Below are 19,967 nucleotides of genomic sequence, written 5' to 3'. Positions count from 1 at the left end.
CATGCACGTCTGAATTTACTGAAAACAAGATGCCAAATTGACTTCCTATAATCCACAATTTTAGCCACCAAAACAGTTGTTTTTTTGGACAAAGAGTATGTTTGGCCATATTCCATCTCACTGCAACACCACAAATGAAAGGTCCTATGTTGTCCACCTGTTTCAGGTTGTAGAGGGTAAAGAGTTACGACTGAAGCAGGAGTACTTCATGGTGGCTGCCACGCTGCAGGACATCATCCGTCGCTTCAAGTCGTCTCGCTTTGGCAGCAGGGATACAGTCAGGACTGCCTTTGACACCTTCCCTGACAAGGTACAGGAGTGATACTAGGAACAAGACTTGGAAGCCATATGAAAAAAGAAATGGATAGTAAAAGAGAAATGTTGTGCTTTGTGTTCGACTTTTGTGCTAACTTACCTTGTAGTTAATGCATTTTTGGACAGCTGGGAACATTACTGAAACTATGAACAGTATTAAACATTATTATTGACATCTGACTCCCAAGTAGTAAACATATATCGGATGACTGTACAATATCGTTTTGAGATTCTATAGTCATCTGTGCGGTACAGTGGCAGCTTCGAGCAGTGCAAGATTCAATTGGTAAAAGCGAAGAATAATTCGATGAAATTAGAGAACTGAAGACGCTGAAAATACCTTGAAAGCAACCAGGATGACATTAAATATCCTGCGAGCACATCTGGCTGAGATGAATCTACCAACAGATTTTGAGACGCTGGATTAAGGATTTCAGATTAAGTCAGCCTGATATACATAATATAGGACGGCTTTTTTTTTTCCAGGGGATACAAGAATATATTGCGCTCATTATAACAATTTTGCACTCATCTTCGAATCGTGCAATATTGCTATAGCTCGTGCAATATATATTTGTATGTCCCTCAAAGCCAACTCAAAGATACGATTAAAATTTGGAGATGCCTTTGGCCAGTAATTTTCCCGGAAGCTAAGGCTAAAAAAAAAAAAGTCTTCGGTTTCTGGTATGGAGCTTGCACCAAAAGTGGTGTGGCGACGCGGCTTTTTTTCTTCTTCAAATGTTGGCTGATGACTGCAAATGGTGCCCGACAAAATTTAGTGCAAAATATATGGGAGCCCAGAGAGGCCACATAAAGCTTATACTCGACCGTAACCCCATCCAAACACACGTTAAAATTGTGCAGCAGCAGGATTCCAGTCAAACCAGTGAGTTTGGTGGTTTTGAGACATCATCTTACATTTAATTTTTTTTTTAAAATTTTGCCGACGTGCATGGCTACGGCGATGCGCGCGCAGACCAGAAACCAGAACTTTTTTTTGGGCCCAATCAGATTCCTAGAGAATTACCTAGTTTAGATAGCACTATACCTATTGAAACCAGCAGCATCACTACCAACCATGAAACAGTTATGGTGAATTGTATAGCTCATTGACACAGACCTCTTGGTTCCAATTCCCTAGATTTGCAAGCAATGAATTCCTTCCCGTGTCACTCCCTGCGGACAAGATTCAACACTTGTTTGCTTAATTTGTAGGTTGCCCTGCAGTTGAATGACACCCACCCTGCGCTGGCCATACCAGAGCTGATGAGGATCTTTGTGGACATTGAGAACCTCCCCTGGGATAAAGTAAGTGCAGTTGGGTCACAGAAAGGTGAAACAGGACTTAGAGATTAAGGTTCACAGAAAGGTGAAACAGGACTTAGAGGATGAAGTTCACAGAAAGGTAAAACAGGACTTACATGTAGAGATTAAGGTTCATAGAAAGGTAAAACAGGACTTAGAGATTAAGGTTCACAGAGAGGTAAAACAGGACTTAAAGATTAAGGTTTACAGAAAGGTAAAACAGGACTTAGAGATTAAGGTTCACAGGAAGGTAAAACAGGACTTAGAGATTAAGGTTCACAGAGAGGTAAAACAGGACTTAAAGATTTATGTTGCAGTTGTGTGAATGTTCACTTGATTCAGGAAATGGGAAAATAGTTTTCATTGAAAAGTAGAGTGGATCATTTGCAGCTAACCAAAACGTAACCGACCAAATTTAGTTCATGCAGAACCAAATAACGAGCTCCGTGGGCGAACAAGAGACGGCGCTTTTTGACCACTTTTGAGTGCTCCACATATTCTAAAATGTGTATCCTTGTGGAGACATTTCTTTGTTCTCGTGTAGTAAAGTGTTCAATTTTGAAAGTGAAGTTTCAAAATGCTCTTATATTAACCAGAATTAATTTCCTTGGCTGAAATTTGGACTTGATATCCCTTTTCTAAAACTCTTCCATTTGCAACGGATCAACCCACCTTGGAAATTCCTAGTTTTTGAGTAAAACCCATATATCTAGTTCGTGAAAACCTTGTGGAGACCTATTCATCTATAGAAATGGCCCTGTGGAGACCTTTACAATGTTTTGTTTCCTGTTGTGTGCGTGTCTCCACAAGGATACGAATTTGTGGTCAGTAGGGGGACACACCGCGTGTGCGTACTGGCGTACGGCGCGAAGTACGTGCAACCAATTCTATTTTCAGTGTGCACAAAGCTAAAGCGTCTTTACTTGAGTGTCAGGCGTTGTAGGTACTGTGTTCGAATGTCTCACCTAATGGTCATTATTATTATTATTATTATTAATCATTTTTGGTAATGAAACCAAGGATTCCTCAAAAGCGCCCTAGGCACTGTAGCTCGCAAGCCTGAAGAAACCTGTGGAGAGAAGACAATGAGAAGAAATTACAGTTTTAGAGGTGGGAGGAAAAGCCCAGGAGAATATTCTGGGGAAAACCCACGGAATCAGGTAGGGATTGAAAACCCAATCCACATATTGGCCCAGGCGGGATTCGAACCCGGGTCACAGCAGTGGAAGGCGAGGAAAGTACCGCTACGCCTTTTTGCACTGTTGAGGGAGTATGGAGCCCATATGCACGGAGCCCAATTTGGGAGAAAATCGGGTCGACCCAGCTGAGTTTTTGTTTCAGGCAGGCAAATTTTATGTGTTGATTTTCTCATTTTCTGATTACACTCTGGAGTCGTTCACCAGTCAATCTGTCAAAGAAGTTGCTCCTTATTGTGTCAAAGAAAAATCATTGACCTGTTTGGCTAGACTCGTCTGAAAAGGCTTACCATACCATATTTGTTGGATTTGTTGACAGTTAGGGAAAGTTCTATAGCCACTCGCTCCTCCAATGAAACACGCTTAGTCCAACCCCGTTTCAATCAAAATCATTATGGCATGCGTGCCTTTTCAGTAGCAGCACCCAGTATATGGAATAAGCTTCCTTATTTTATTCGGAACGCACCTTCTTTTTTATCTTTTAAGTCAGCACTAAAAACGTATTACTTCCGTCAGGTTTTTAAATAACATTCATGATGATTGACTGATTGTGGTTTTAATGTATTTTTAATGAGTTTTACTTGGTATTTAAATCAATAGATTGGTGATGTATTAGTATTTTTAATGAGCTTTTTAGTGTATTTAATGACATTTGTTTTATTTACTTTGTAAAGCGCATTGAGATTGTGTCAATGATGTAATGCGCTATATAAGAATTAATTATTATTATTATTATACCAATGTTTGTTTCAGGCTTGGGATATAACTGTCAAGTCCTGTGCATACACCAATCACACCATCCTACCCGAGGCTCTGGAGCGTTGGCCGGTGCCCATGCTGGAGCAGATGCTACCCAGACATCTGCAGATCATCTATGAGATCAATGCTCGCCACATGCAGGTCAGAAGGGAAGACTTAGGCGTTGAGTTCCTCAAACAGGCTTGATCTGGGCCAGATGTTACGTCTGTGCAGAATGAAGAGAGGAATCTCCACTTAATAAAGCTAAAAATATACAAAACTTTTTTGTAACCCTAAATGGCCTAGGGGAGGTGTTGGGGGCAGAATCCGTGGTCCCCCCCCCTCTCCCCCCGTATTTGTTTTACCTCACACCCAGATGTATTTATTTAGGCCCAAAACGTTAAAATATTTTTTAGACTGATCTCTTGCAGATGTTTTCACACAAATTTTGTGTGTCAAGCATAGCGTTAAGGTAATATCAACGCACATATGAAAGAAAAATTATGTAGAATCAGGTAGCTTAAGAAACTACTAAATAATTAACTTTTGTTAAAGCTACTCCTCAGGTGATTTTTACAAAGCTTTATTTATTATCCTTCTACAATAAGCCTGTTCGGAATTCACCTGTTCCTGCGCACAGTGATATGGGTTACGGGTCATTCGAAATAATCGAATGCTCATTGAATGGTTTACACGTAGATGGTGAGTGACAGGTTCCCGGGTGACTTTGACCGAATGGGACGCATGTCCATAGTGGAGGAAGGGCACGGGAAACGCATCAACATGGCCCACCTGTGCCTGGTGGGGACCCATGTCGTCAACGGTGTGGCTGCCATTCACTCCAACCTGCTCAAGACGCACGTGTGAGTTCTGAATCAGACAAATTCTAACAAATTGGTTTCGTTGGATTTTAATGGGTGCTGGAATGCAAGGCCCATTTGGCATTACTTACCAAGGGGCTCGTCTCAAAGTGCAAGGAACAGTGTTGTAACCTAGTCACAATCTTGAACATCGCAAGTCAACTCACAAGTCTAGTCACAGGATCTGAACAGTAACAAAGGAATGCCTTTGTCGGTTTCATTGTGACCTTGTCATCACAAAATGAGCTTAAGGCCAACAAAAAAAAGTCTCCGGTTTCTGGTATGGAGCTTGCCCAAAAAGTGGTGCGGCGACGCAGGGTTTTTTTCCCCCCACTTTTTTTCTTCTTCAAATGGCGGCTGATGTTGCAGATGACGCTTCGATCCCCAGTAAAAACTCTCAAAAATATCCTTCAGAGTGGAGCTTGAGGTGACCTCAGTAAGGCGATAAGGCTTGAGCATTCTGCACCCACTTACGATCTCGACCATCGCGAACATTCTTCGGGAAATTTGGATAGTCAAGACAAAAATCAGAGAAAACGGTAGTAACGTTATAACTTAGACCATACAGCGACATCGACATCGTGCATGTGCTGCCAGGCTAGTCATTAGTCTGCTCCCTTACATATTGCACTAATTTAAAAGCGTTTACAGGTTCCAGATGCACAACCATCGCTCCCTCAGTCTGGCTTCCAGACGCACAATTACAAAATTACAACACCGTCTGCAAATGGTGCCCGACTAAATAAAGCTTATACTCGATCGTAACCCCATCTAAAAACATGTTATAATTGTGCAGCAGCAGGATTCCAGTCAGACCAGTGAGTTTGGCGGTTTTGAGACATCATCTTATATTGAAAAAAAAAATATTAATTTTGGCGACGCACAAGGCTACGGCGACGCGCGCGCATACCAGAAACCTGCTTAAAGACAGACTTTTTAAGAATTGAGATATTTATTTATCTGGATTCTGCAGAACAAGAGCGTTCCAATGCTAAACAGCATTTAGGGGTACTGAGTTCAGTAACGGAAAGATAGACCACCAACTTACTTGAAGTTGTAAAAACTGATTCTTGAGAAAATGGCATTCTGCAGTTGCATTACAGTGAATGAACAGTCAACTGTTAATAAAGGGATGAAATAGGATTAAAGATGTTTGACAGAACAAACAATTGGAGAAAGGTAAAACAGGACTTACAGATTAAGGTTCACCTGAAAAAAAAAAAAAAATGATCACCCCTTCAAATTTTGGTTTTGCGCCACCGTACAGCAAAATCACAATTTCCGACTTTAAGCTCATTTCGAGGTAACAGCTCACAATGAATACCTTGTCAGTTGATTTGAAACTGTATGACTTGCGGTTGACTTGAATGGGACTCAGCTACAACAGTGCCATGGCATATGCCATTGGGTTCCTGGAAAGTTTTGACTTGTTTAAGATACAGTCAGGTAATACTTTCTATTACTCCACTTTCGAACGTTTCCACTTTTTAGAGCCCAATTTTTATGTGACATGTTTTTTTTTTTCCTTTGCCAAAAAGGTTTCCTGGGTGTGCAATCTGATTATTCAATTGCCTTTTTTGATTAAAAAAGAAATTGGAAATAAAATTCAGTTACGAAGCCAGAGACGAGCCTTTTTGATAACAAGAGATTTCTCATTTTTCATTTGCTGAAATCTTTGTAAATTCATTTCTTGTTACCAGCGCCGATTGTCCGTAGAAATTTGAAGTTATAATGATTCTAATTTGCAGTTTTGTGCATTGTTTACTAGAGCGGTATAGGCCTATTCAGTGTTTGTCGGCTCAACTGATGCTCCTGGACAAATAGAAAAATATCTGATGAATGGAAATTTGATTGTTTGATTTTTGAATTATTTGAATTGACTTGGCCGTATTTTGCCGTATATTTTGTCACAGTTTCAAGGACTTCTATGAAATGTTCCCCGAGAGATTTCAGAATAAAACCAACGGCATCACACCACGTCGCTGGATGCTGCTGTGCAATCTGGGGCTCTCGGAGGTCATTGAAGACGTTAGTAAATTTTTTTTATTTTATTTATTTATTTTTTTTCACATTGCACCCGGCCTATTTGTGATACGATCTGCTTAAACCTTTTGAACGGCGATTTTAGCAGTTTTTTTTTTAACCTAAAGGTGCTAGTTTTCTTTTGGACAATCTAACAGTGGGGGGGGGGGGTCTCTCAGAACTCGGGCATGACGTGACGAAATGAAATGAAATTTGGCACATATGTAGAGCAATTTAATCTGAACATATTCACAGAATTGATTTTCATAAGACAAAATGTTTTTCAATTATTGAATTTGCAAGTTAGCACACTGTTACCACAGCAAGCTGTGCTATCCATGTATTGTACAGGGTGAGTAAAAAAAAAACCGAAACACAAATGTTGGGACCATTGTTTTAGTTATGCATGTAGCATTTTCAAAATCTAGGATATGAAAGCCCAATTCATAAGCTTTCTTTTAGTACAAAAATCATTCAAATCACTCAAGTACTTTTTAAGTTACGGAATTTTAAACACAACCACCATTTTAAGGATCACAAAAAAGGTGTGCGTTCTTTCAGCAAACGAAAACAATTCACACACATCCCTATGTAATTTGTTTTCGTTTTGCTGAAAGAACACTGAACTTTACGGTGGGTGTGTTTAAAATTTCATAACTTGAAAAGTACTTGAGTGATTTGAATGATTTTTGTACTAAAAGAAAGCTTATGAATTGGGCTTTCATATTCTAGATTTTGAAAATGCTACATGCAGAACTTCCCTAAAACAATGGTCCCAATATTTGGGTTTCGTTTTTTTACTCGCCCTGTATATGGGGAAATGCGATATCGGTGGTGCGCAGCCTCAAATAATGTCGCACAGCGCGGTGACACTCGGGTCAATTTTCACAAATTTGGTATTAAAACGTGCGCCAGTCTAAAAAAGTCATGATAGCTCATGGCGAGAAACATGTGTTTGGTGAAAAGATTGCTTAAAAAATGGAAAGGGGGGGGGGGCCTTTTGGGTTTAAGAGTGTACAAAGGTGAGAGCAAGGTTTTTCCAGAAGTGGTTTTGATATTTCTGAATAAACTCCACATCAGTGTATTAGGCTGATGAAGTTAACATTTATCAGACTTTGTGAAGTCATCTTTCTTGCCCATGTCTAAATGTGTTCATTCAAGTTTAATAGTTTTTATTTATTTTGTTTCTTGCATCATTTTCTCCCCAGAGGATCGGTGATGGATGGACCACCAATCTCAGTCTCCTACGAGAGTTGGAGACTCTGGTAGATGATAGAGCCTTCATTCTGGCCGTTCAGAAAACCAAACAGGTCAGAACCTTTTTGTTTATTCTGAAGTTATATTCAACCACAGTCTGGTTTGACTATGGGCTCCGTTTGCATATCCGCTCCGTTCACAAGTACCCCCTCACCGGCAAAGAAAGTACAGTTGGGGGTGACCGACCGACGCCATCTTGCCTGACTGCAATTTTGCCGCGACGCGCGGATGTACCACTGCGTGTACATAGTACATATCCCCTGGTGTACGTGCGTCACACACAAGGAACGGTGCACGCCAACCAGCTAAATATCCCGCCCATGGGACGTCGTTGCTAGGTACAAGGGCGCCCTCTTTCATTGGCGCACGGAGCCCATAGTCAAACCAGACTGCTTATTTACCACCTACGAGAGCACCGTGGACGGGACACAACTCATGTGCGTACTGGTTTGCATGCGTGTGGTGCAAAGTACGCACGACTGATTATATTCTGAATATTGTTAAGCCTCATGTGAACATCAGGCATCGTCAGCAGTGCGTTTCAATGTCTCTCCCGATGGTCTCCCCCAACTCTCCCTTTCTTACCGTTGAGGGGGTACTTATGCACGGAGCCCATACTACCGAAGTCCTGTCCTGTTTCCTTTAGTTGTTGCTATGATTTGGAATATGGTTTGTTTAAAATCTGCGCATGCACACTACAGAGGAATTAGGTTCAGCACCCGATTTCACCAAACTCTTCTGAACTTACGATGCATCACAGCGCAGCGACGCGTCGTATCTCTATGACGCGTCGCAGCTGCGATCCATTTAACAAAACACGTCGTAAGTGCGACGCGTCGTAGGTGTATTTATAGCACAACTCGGTAACTGTTTTATGTCTTTAGTCATCGTACAGTAAATAGTCATATGATATTCAACAAAGAGTTGTCGGATCTCCGCCCAAAATTTGTTAAAACGTCAAATAAAATGGCGGCCGTGTGATACAATTTTAAAGAAAAACAAGCTCTCAGTGGACTGTATAGCTGCTTTGAAATTTTAACTGCAATATTGCAGGCTATTTCATAATTATTCAATGAATTTTCTATTTACAACTTTACACACATTGCCTTGGTATTATAATCTTGTTTATGTGATGTTTATGGCATAAAACTGGCTAAGAAAAGGACTCTTATTTTGTGATGACCACTAGACACGTCGTAACTTGCGACATGTTTTAAGCCGTTGTCAAGGAACTTATGACGCGTTCAACGCTTCGCAAGTTTCGTGAAATGGATTGTACGACGCATCGCGAGTTGCAACGTGTTACACATCGTAACTCTAGTTGCGAAGCATCGCATCGTTTAGTGAAATCGGGTGCAGGTCCTTGGGTTGAGTGTTTTTCAGGTAAAGTCTGATCAGTGCAGAATCCGCCCCCCCTTGACTTTTTTCCGCGCTAGCCTTGACAAAAACATTTTCGTGACCCGAACTGTTATGAATTTTTAGTCTCGAGCCTTGCGCATCTTTTGATACCAACAACATAAAAATCGTACCACGGGTTGCCGCGCAGCGAAAAATTTGAATTTTCCCATATACGTCGTGTACACAGAGCAGAATTACTATTTGTACATATGAATAATTAATTAGCCATAATTCCAAAACCCTTTGACCTATAGTCATGAAATTTCTTGGGTATGTTCATGATGAGTGCTCTCTGCATGTACCGAGTTTCAAAATTTTTCGTCTCTCAATGGCCGAGATCTCCCCCCCCCCCCCCCGGCTGAGAGATGGTCATAATAACTCGGCCCACATTTAAACAGTTAGGAGCGGCTACATGCCAAAAATCTGGTCCATGAACAATATTAATACATACAGTTCAACTGTCTGAAACTAAAATATATTTGGGTGAACCTGATGCTTAAGCTTGTTGGTCTGGCAGGACTTGGAATATGTGCCTTTATTTCCAGCTGTTTTTATCATTTTTTTCCTCTAAATTGGGTGCACGTGATTGTGGTTGTAATCAGTTGGCACGAGTAGGCCACACTGCCAATGACTCACAAAATTGTTTTTGTTTTTTTCTTTTGTAGGAAAACAAGATGAAACTGGCCAGCTACCTGGAGAAGAACCACAACATCATCCTGAACACGGACTCCATGTTTGACGTGCACGTCAAGAGAATCCACGAGTACAAACGCCAACTGCTGAATGCGTTGCACATCATCACCATGTACAACAGTAAGATTGCTCAAGATTCATTGGAAACCTTCACTGAAGCTTTGCTGATTGCGTTTCCCTTGCAGACCAGGATTTTTGAGGAACAGTGCCCTTATTACTGTAGGCTTCTTGTATTACTAAGGGGATTTCTAAAACGAAAATGGTTGAGCTATCACGGTGGGCAGGTGGTTTGAAAGGTTGATACATTTTTTGATACACCTTTTTCTATTCTCTATTCACAAATTCCTTAGGAATTTTTCTGTGAGCAAGAAGCATGATTTATCTTCCCTTCTGATTTTTGTTGTATTCAAGGAAAAATCTGTTATCAGAGATGTGACTTTTCAAAAATTTGATTTTGTAACGATTTTTTTCACAAAATGTCGTTTTATTTCAATCATAATTTCGAAGAAAAGCCCATGGAAATGGCATGTTAAAATCATCGCGAACGTAGTTTCAATCTCTTTCACCAGTCGTTATTGGAGTGTTTCAGCGGTAGAAACACAGGCCATAACACTGATCGGAGCCTTTTCCGGCTGGACAAAAGGTTAAACATGACAGGTGACATGGAAAAATCACTGTGTCGCACGTGCGTGCATATGTGCAAAGATGACATGCAATGGTATCACCGTACGTATACCGCACCGTACCGTCCGCTAGCACATGGCCGGTTGGGAACGGGTAGCCTCGTGAACGATCCAGTGGATAAAATCATTATGTTGTGCGATTTTCTGAGGTTTCAGATTTAGTTGCAATGCTTTAAAAATCATGATGATTATCTGGAGGATAGCGAAGAGAGCATTAGCGAAACATTTCACTGGCATTTGTTGGAAGAGAAAGACGATAATGCCAGATTTTTCCCCACGTACGAATGCAAGTGGAGTAGTGGAGTTGTGTGGTTGAATCATGAACATGATTGATGCACTATGAAAGGTGCCCTTGTCTTTCGGACTTTTTCCTCGACTTTCTCAAGTAAGAAGTGAACTTCTTTGTTGATGACTCCATTACTCTAACTGTAATTCAGGCATTTTATGCAATGAAAACACTGACCATTTTTTTGTCATTGTAAAATTTTGTTTGAATCGAAAATAAAGCAGGAGTTGGTGTCCAGAAATTGGGCATGAAGTGTATTGTACATGCATGTACATGTGTGTAACTGCAGCGCAGCCCAGATTTCGGACACATTTTTTTGTTCAGCCTATTTTCTGATTTTTCGGCCATATGCCAGTTTCATCTCTGTGTTATGCGGTGAAGACAGTCTGCAACGCAACCAAATGGCATCTGTATCTCTTGTCTACTTGAATTACCTGGCCATAAAGTCATATCCAGAAAAAAAAGAATCCTCTCTTTCTTAATTCCAAGCGTACCTCAAATATTCCCCTTCATAATTTTTTTCCAAACAGGGATCAAGAAGAACCCTAGTGGATCCTTTGTTCCCCGGACCGTCATGATCGGTGGCAAGGCTGCTCCTGGCTACTATGCCGCCAAGCAGATCATCTACCTGATCAATTGCATCGGTCAGGTCATCAACAATGACCCCATCATCGGGGACCGTCTCAAGGTGGTCTTCTTGGAGAACTACAGGGTATCCCTCGCAGAGAAAGGTAAGAGCAGGGACAATTATTTTTTTGACATAAAAGTTGTAGTCAAGTCAATGACTAGTCTATCACAGGTTAATCAGAGGTCAGTCACAAGTCAAACACAGGTTAATCACAAGTCAATCACAAGTCAATCATAGACCAATCACATGTTGATCACAATTTAATCATTAGTCAATCACAGGTCAATCACAAGTCAATCACTGGCCAATCACAAGTCAGTCATAAGTCAATCACAAGTCAGTCACAAGTCAATCACAAGTCAATCACAGTTCAACCACAAGTGACAAGCTGTTAAAATTAATCACGTCATAGGCATTCTCTTATCATGGTTCATCCCCCGATACTTGTGACTTGAGTTGTAATTTACTCTTGATTTAGTTTTGGGATGGGAAGATAATCCTCAGTCGTGTAAATTTACAAGCTTGTGAAGTTTGTTTTGCAAGGTCTTGAAGATCACTGAATAAAGGTTGGTTACTGAATTATGTCAGTAAAGGTCAGAACAAAGTTCTTCGCATTCTACCGGTATTACCGCTGAAGGGTACCATTTGTCACGGAACCCACAGAATTTTCCCATTAACAGGTTTCGTCTTCAACAATTTTGTTTATTCCATCCTCAGTGATCCCAGCATCTGACCTATCAGAGCAGATCTCACTGGCAGGAACTGAAGCTTCCGGCACTGGCAACATGAAGTTCATGGTGAGATTGAAAAAAATTGTTTCAGTCTTAAATTTCCCCTCATTCTCCATGTAAAGACAATCATGTCATGGGCGCTACGTTTCTTTAATCCTTATTGCACTTCATGTGGATTTTGAAAGATCCTGGAAGTTTAAAGTTTAAGTAATATAACCTGAGTTCTGATTTCTCACTTTCCCAAAATGACCAACAATGTGTTACGTTCAGCAGCATTTGTCAACAAAATTTGAGAAACATGTGACAATTACATTTAAACAATGAAATTTTCATGTGGGCATTTCCACGGTAATGAGATGCAAAAGCATGACTTGAGAGGGAAAAAATGTATTTTAGGACCCAGATCTACTTCCTAATAATAAATAAATTCCTTTGGATCCCTTCAACTCATTTAATACCTGGCCTTAAAATGCGTAAGAAAATAGAGATGACCAGCTTTACACTTCAAGAGTATCATATAAAATTTTGCCTGTACAAATTTCCCATAGAGAAGCGTAACGGGGACGAACAAGTGTAACACTTGTGTCCGTCCTTGTTACTTTTCACAATGGAGGATTTTTACTGAAGGCAGATCTGCAACTGACTTCTTTCCCTCTTTGCTTTGATCTTTTAGTCGTTGCTGTCTCTTCATGAACTTCCTTCAGTGATATTTTAGCTATGTGGGATGTGACAGGTTGATTTTTGAATTTTAATCAAAGTGCCCTAAAGAAAAGACCCACGTTCACAGTACAAATACTCACCATGATGTCACAAATACAGGTTTGAATTCACGTTCACTGCGAGTTTGAGCCAGCCAATAATGTTGTGTCCATTTTTAAATTTGTACTTTTCTGTCTCTGCTCTGAATCTTGCAGCTTAACGGAGCCCTGACCATCGGCACGCTAGACGGTGCCAACGTTGAGATGATGGAGGAGATGGGAGCTGAGAACATCTTCATCTTTGGCATGACGGTGCCTCAGGTGGAGGAGCTCAAGAAGCAAGGGTGAGGCAAAGGAGAGATCTGTCCAAAGTCCGATTGCACAAAATTCATTAAAAATATGAGCAATACACTCCGTAGTATTAAACAAAGCCCTTGTATCTAAGAGGCTGCTTCCAACTTCATGATCTACTTTGTACATTAGTTCAGAGCCTAACACCAATTTGAAACAACAAAGTAACATACTTGCAGTGAAAGAAGATTATACATGTTTGAAACAACTCTAGCTTAGGCCTTAATGTACAGCATGACATGGCTAATAAATGCTAACTGAATTAATTAATGATACATAAGTGAATATTTTGACTAGACCCTGGCACAGGATTGCTTTTCATGAACCTGGATGTCAGATGGGTTCAGGCTGTCATCTGCGGGTAGCACACCCTGATATTTCCTGCCTCGCCTGCTGCGAGCAGGTCGCAGACAGATATTTCCGGCCTCGCTCGTTGCGTGTTTATCCGTCATCGGTTTCGAAGACTGCAAAACCTTGTTAACTCCACTCAAGGAGAATTCACACATTCCCTCTTCTTTTCATTATAGATACAATGCCAAACAGTACTACGACAGGAACACAGAGCTGAAGCAGGCCATTGACCAGATCAGTGGAGGGTTCTTCTCTCCTCACGACCCTGATGCTTTCAAGGATCTCGCTAATGGCTTGCTCTATCATGACACGTAAGTTGTCGTCCTAGAAGAACTGCTTTTAGGTGGAAATGAACAAGCTCAAAATGATCTCGGAAGCTGCAGCCCAACTGTAGTCCTGCTGTAGCCTATAAGTCATGTACATGTTGTAAATGTCTGTTCTTATAAGGCACAACTACTCACTGGGTCGGTACTGTTAATTGAAAAAGATTCCCATTTGTTGAACGTCAGTTGGTGCGTGGAGCGTTTTATAGCTTGTGGAACGCCCAATTTGTGTGCAGTACAGTGCCAGCCCCAATGCGAAATGAGTACCCTCAGTACAAACATCTGGTTTTTGACTCCAGTGACCCAATTTTCTATGACTGCAATAAATTGGTAGCTGGTCAGTGGAGACCTCTGAACCTGTCGGAATTCAGGGCCATGAACCTGAGGCACGTGTTGTTGCGAGGGCCTACCGGACTAGGTGATTGATTGCCATAAAAGGCATGTGCTGACGTTTGTTACTAACCAACCAACCAACGGAGAAACATGATGATTTCTTGAGCTGCTTTCCGCAGCTAAAAATAGTCCAATTGTAGGAGAAAGAATATTTCGGTACTTCAGACTTGCAATTTTGTGCGCAGAAAGATTTGGCAGTTTTGAAAATTAGAGATGTGGAATTTGCAGTGCTTGCGTTCTGTAATTGTACCAGTAAATAGTTCACAACAAACAAGCTTTCCTGCAGACATCAACCAGGGTTCTAAATAATGGGTCAAATCCATTAACGCACTATACTGTGGGGTGCTGTGGCCTCGTGGTTAAAGATACAGTCCATCATTTGTAATTTGTGCATTTTGTTCATTTGAAGCAACAAAAGTGCTCAAAATCTAAAGAACGGTACTGAACAACTAACCTGATGAAGTTTCAGCTCAGCTTCAGCTGTATATTCTGAGAAAAACATTCTAGGATCTCAATTTCAAATCAAAAGTTGCTGAATCATGTTTTGATTTGGGCCTGAATTCAGCGTCAGAGACACGTTCTCACTGAGCCGATTGCAGCTACGCGATGTCGCGCACTGATCCGACAAATTATAGCAACCGCGGTTGCGTGTGCGTATGCTTGCGCGCGCTTCGCCGAATAACAAAACGAACTACTAATTTAAATTTCCTATGGTGCGTCTTAAGAAGCACTGTTGGAAAGGCCTTCTTTCGTTGATTACTTCAAAATGACAGCTTGCCATAAAGAATAATTTCACAGGGAGTTTAGTCCCCTTGCTATCTTTCAACCAAGTATGTTTTTCAACAATAATTACGCCAGTTACCTTTCGGATAGCTGCAAATGATGGACTATAGCTTTAAGGGCATTGGATTCGTGGTCTGCAGGTAAAGCTGCAGGTTGTGGGTTCAAGTCCAGCCTGGGGTCAAGGTGCGTGTGCCCTTGGGCAAGGCACTTTGTCACGCATTGCTTCTCTCCACCCAAGAGTAAATGGGTACCTGGGAAGGTACGGGCCATATGCGCTGATATTGAGCTGCTGCAGAAGTGATCTTGTGGCCTGATGAACAGGGGTAATAATTGTAAAGCGCTTTGACACCTTTGGTATGAAGCGCTATATAAGCACCACATTACTATTGTTATTATGCATTACTGCGAGCAACCTTGGAGACCAAGAATTCACCAGGGAAGAATAAGCCATTTGCGAGTAACCTATACCCTTTGGGATTTACATTTGAAAAACATCTGGTACACTGACTTGCTCAGACTGCTTGGCACATTTTAACTTTTAATTCTCCAGACCAAAGACACTGTTGCTAATCACATGATTCGGGGCAAGCTCTTGCATAGTTACGTAAGAGACGCTCAGGACCAATACATTGTTCACAATGGGTGAGAATGACACAAAGACACCAGACCATGCCGGAGCTGGGGGTTGCTAGCATAAGGCTTGCCCCGAATCATGTGATATAGTAACAGTCTCTTTGGTTGGGAGAATGCTAGGTTAAAACGTGCAAAGCATTGTATTAAGTCAGCGTGCCAGATTTAATTCAAATTTAACTCGCAAATGGCTTATTAACTAACAGTTTTAGATTTAAAAATGGTTGAACTCTGATGAGATATTGTGGCAATCATTACTGTGACAAACTTGCAGGTACATGCTACTTGCTGACTATGAAGATTACATCGCCAGTCAGGAGAAGGTCAACAAACTGTTCATGGTGAGTAACATTGAATCATTTTTATGCCCCGCGGCGAAGCCTAAGGGGCATACTGTTTCCGCCTTGTCCTTCCGTGGGTGGGTGTGTGGGTGTGGGTGTGTGAGCTTGTCTTACATACGCAGTGTGGACTTCCGAACAAAACACGTCCACATAATGTAGGTAGCACCGACGTTGTGTGGACTTGCCCACGTCCACACAGTGTTTCCCCATTTCTGGAAAACAGGTTTAGAGGCATTTTTGGGTTAGGTTTATCTGTAGCAGAATGAAGAGAAACACTATAGGGAATCATAGAAAAAAAATTGGGTTGTAAGAGTTTTCACAGTTTGAGAAAAATGAGTTTTTCCACTGGTGTTCCTTAACTACACGAAAAGAAAGGAAAGTCCACACTACGTATGTGAAACAAGTCTGGGTGTGGGTGGGTGGGTGTGTGTGTGTGTCCGGACAAATCTTGTCAGCGCGATAACTTGAGAAATACTTAACATATGAACTTCAAATTTGGTTTGTGGATTGTTCTTGGTAATCCTAAGAAGCCTTTTGCATTTGGGGCCAAAAGGCCAAAGGTCAAGTTCACAGTGGCTGAAACAATAGAAATCTTGTCAGCGCGATAACTTGAGAAATACTTTACATGTGAACTTCAAATTTGGTTTGTGGATTGTTTTTGGCAATCCTAAGAAGCCTATTGCATTTGGGGCCAAAAGGTCAAGGGTCAAGTTCACAGTGGCTAAAACAATAGAAATCTTGTCAGCGCGATAACTTGAGAAATACTTAACATATGAACTTCAAATTTGGTTTGTGGATTGTTCTTGGTAATCCTAAGAAGCCTATTGAATTTGGGGCCAAAAGGTCAAGGGTCAAGTTCACAGAGGCTAAAACAATAGAAATCATGTATTTATTCTGAGATTATAGGGATTAGGGATTAATTCATATAAAACCTACAGAAGACACTAATGCTGTCAATGAATGTTCCATGTGACCAAGGTACATGTAAGTTGATGTTAAAAGAGTGGTGTTATGTCACGGGAACTGTCACCGTTGCGGGGCATTTGTGTTTGTAAACACACCTGACTTGTTGTTGTTGTATTCACTGTGCGTATCAGTTGTTGTGTTTGTAGACTAGACGTGTGGCCGTTCTAGACCAAGAATATAAGTCATCCCATGTGCGCAATAATGTAGTGCTTCAGTGTCCTATATGCCACACCATATGGGATGCAGACATCCTATATTACTCTATCTTCCACAAAGGCAAAGTGAGATAACAAACGTGATGCACAGTAAAGATGCAACACGTAACATTTCAGCTGTCATCCCAGCAGGAAATATGCACAGCTAAGAATTAGTGCACGATACGCGAGGTGCAATATGAACTGTGCAATATTATACAAATATTGAGTGGCTCAGAGTGAAATGAGAGGAATATTATCGCAAGGTAAAATCTGGACTTTCGCCTTATGAACTGAAAAAGTCCAGATTTTACCGAGCGATAATATTCCTCCCGTTTCACAATTTAAAGCCACTCAATATTTGTTTTATATAACTGACATATAGATCCTTGTCATTTAATATACTTGATCTTTTATTTCAATACAAAATTGGTGGAAAATGTGTTTCTCTCTTCCAAACCACCCCTGCGCAAAAATGTTTGAACCCAACTCTGTAGCGCTGGCTCGTTGGAACAATACGCACTACGCGCAACGCTGAACACGCACACCAGCATGCATTTGCACACAAATACCACGTCATGGAACATCGATACTAACTGTTCAATAGTATTCCCCATTCCCCATGGGCGGATTAGTACTTTTTGAGCCCGGCGTGAATGGGAGTAATAACAAATGTCACGTGATGTGAGTTCCACCAATCAAATGACAAGGATCTGTATGTCGGTTATGTTATATAAGAGATAATATTCTGTTATCTGTATGTTATATAAGAGATAATAGCACACTGTTGTTTCCACGGATCATCCAATCAGGATTAAGGACCCAAATTTGCCTGAAGATAAAATTGCGGATGGGTTACTTTCAGCACCAGTACCGCTCTTAATCTTTGATCCCTCCTCTTTCTCAGCAACCCACTGAGTGGACGAAGAAGTGCATCCTGAACATCGCAGCCTCGGGCAAGTTCTCCAGCGACCGGACCATCAGCGAGTACGCCAGGGACATCTGGGGGGTGGAGCCGAATGCCATCAAACTCCCCCCGCCCCACGTCGCACCGGAGTTCCGAGAGCAGGCCATCAACGCTAGCAAGGACTCCGCCCAAGGTGAAAATAGGCATGTGTCATATTAAAGTAGTCAAGAATTGCCAGACTGTCCAAATTGTAAGAGAATATAGCCAATATATTTTATACCTTGTACTGTGCAAGCCTAGAAGTAAAGAGTGTTTTTTTTTCATACATGTTTTAAAGGCCGGTTCATACTGTGCGCAAAAATGGATGTGGAGAATTTGTGATGTCATGTCAAGTATTCGCACTGGAAATTTGCAATAATTTGAACAAATTTGAACTCCGACAAATTTCCTGATGAAGATTTGCGATATTAAGCTCGCACCACATTTGCATTCACATGAAGTATGAACCAGGCCTTTAGATGGTATTTAATAATTCTGCTTCAAGTTTGATAATTGAACTGATGAGATACAGGCATAGTTACGAAATGAGCCAAAACACCGATTCCAAAAAACCAGCACTATTGCTTTATTCTGTAGGGGGTGTCTAGGGTGGTAATGGAACCTTCAGGGGACAACTCCTGTAGTCCTACAGGTCTGGACTCACGTTGCCAGCAAGGGCTTCGGAGTAATTAGGGGGGTAACACTTACCCCCCAGGACTCTGAAAGAATATCTGGCGATCCACACTGACAAAGGTATTACCTTCAAATGAGTTGGATGCCTCATGGTCCTGCCTTGTCACCAAATATGCTTGCAAAATGGTTGTAGTCAAGTCCATCACAAGTCCTCACAAGTCATCATAAGTCATAAGTCATCATGAGTCATAAGTCATCATGAGTCATCATAAGTCATCATAAGTCATCTTAATTCATCATAAGTCATCATTAGACATAATAAGCCATCGCAAGTCATCAAAAGTTATCATAAGCCATCATAAGCCATCATAAGTCATCATAATTCATCATGTCATCACAAGTCATCATAAGTCATCATAAGTCATCATAAGCCATCATAGGTCATCATAAGACATAAGCCTCTCAAGTCATCAAAAGTCATCATAAGCCATCATAAGTCATCATAAGTCATCATAAGTCATCATAAGTCATCATAAGTCATCATAAGTTATCATAAGTCATCATAAGTCCATCACAGGTCATCCAGTCCCAAGTCACAAGCTATTTGAATCAGCTGTAACACGGACATTCCTTCATCGTTCATCCTATGTTCCTTGGTCACCAATCTTGTGATTGAACTTGTGATTGTCTTACGACCAGACTTGTAATGGACTTGACTGCAATACTGGCTCACAAAGGGAATGCTGTGGTCATTTGTGCATGCTTAGTTATAATATTAAATAGACAAATAATTAAAAGGCATTAAGCTACTGAACCGGTACTTGTCCTCGGTTTTGCTACGCAACTGGCAGCAATAATGCGCATACGTCAGATCTTGATGTCAATTGAAATAATGTTATCAGGTTTAAATTTTCGGTAGCTGTCAAAGAACCTCGGTGGTCTTGTGGATAGCAGTGGCATCTGTGGATCATCAGGTCGTGTGTTCAATTTCTTGTGGGGATCTAAATGTTCGTACTGTATTCCTCCAACACAAGTCATACTTCTCAGTGAAATGAAATTTCCCTTTTTTGCGATTCATTGCGTTGGAGGTTTTCTTTTTTTTTTAAGGGCTGGCAGACGTATTTCTGTGTCCGTCTGTGTGCCACTGCACTCAGAGCAAGGTGGATTGATCGCGCGAGCTCGTCAAGGTCTGCCGGTTACGTAGCCTTACGAAATCGAGAACAGTTACCGGATCCATAGCGACTGC

At 41.2% G+C, this 19,967-nt stretch overlaps 1 protein-coding gene across 2 annotated transcripts in view; it reads left to right on the top strand.

The window, feature by feature from the left end:
- The window catches only part of LOC119742024 (glycogen phosphorylase, brain form-like), a 42,470-nt gene extending 22,961 nt beyond the window's left edge, over positions 1 to 19,509 (top strand). The window contains exons 9-23 of one of the 2 annotated variants that reach the window (XM_038218033.1): positions 167 to 310; positions 1,531 to 1,623; positions 3,570 to 3,716; positions 4,254 to 4,417; positions 6,328 to 6,442; positions 7,645 to 7,746; positions 9,757 to 9,904; positions 11,284 to 11,484; positions 12,099 to 12,178; positions 13,027 to 13,154; positions 13,689 to 13,823; positions 15,916 to 15,982; positions 18,050 to 18,242; positions 18,686 to 18,949; positions 19,162 to 19,509. In XM_038218033.1, coding sequence (XP_038073961.1) covers positions 167 to 310; positions 1,531 to 1,623; positions 3,570 to 3,716; positions 4,254 to 4,417; positions 6,328 to 6,442; positions 7,645 to 7,746; positions 9,757 to 9,904; positions 11,284 to 11,484; positions 12,099 to 12,178; positions 13,027 to 13,154; positions 13,689 to 13,823; positions 15,916 to 15,982; positions 18,050 to 18,242; positions 18,686 to 18,696 — 1,728 coding nt within the window. In that variant the 3' untranslated portion in view covers positions 18,697 to 18,949; positions 19,162 to 19,509. Of the gene's footprint in view, positions 1 to 166; positions 311 to 1,530; positions 1,624 to 3,569; positions 3,717 to 4,253; positions 4,418 to 6,327; positions 6,443 to 7,644; positions 7,747 to 9,756; positions 9,905 to 11,283; positions 11,485 to 12,098; positions 12,179 to 13,026; positions 13,155 to 13,688; positions 13,824 to 15,915; positions 15,983 to 18,049; positions 18,950 to 19,161 lie in introns of both variants that reach the window. The other variant, XM_038218032.1, reaches the window with a different exon arrangement.
- Positions 19,510 to 19,967: the final 458 nt, after the last annotated feature.

This window comes from Patiria miniata, unplaced genomic scaffold, assembly GCF_015706575.1.
Source record: "Patiria miniata isolate m_02_andy unplaced genomic scaffold, ASM1570657v1 HiC_scaffold_5, whole genome shotgun sequence".
Classification (NCBI taxonomy): domain Eukaryota; kingdom Metazoa; phylum Echinodermata; class Asteroidea; order Valvatida; family Asterinidae; genus Patiria; species Patiria miniata.
This window is presented reverse-complemented; position numbering and strand designations above follow the sequence as displayed.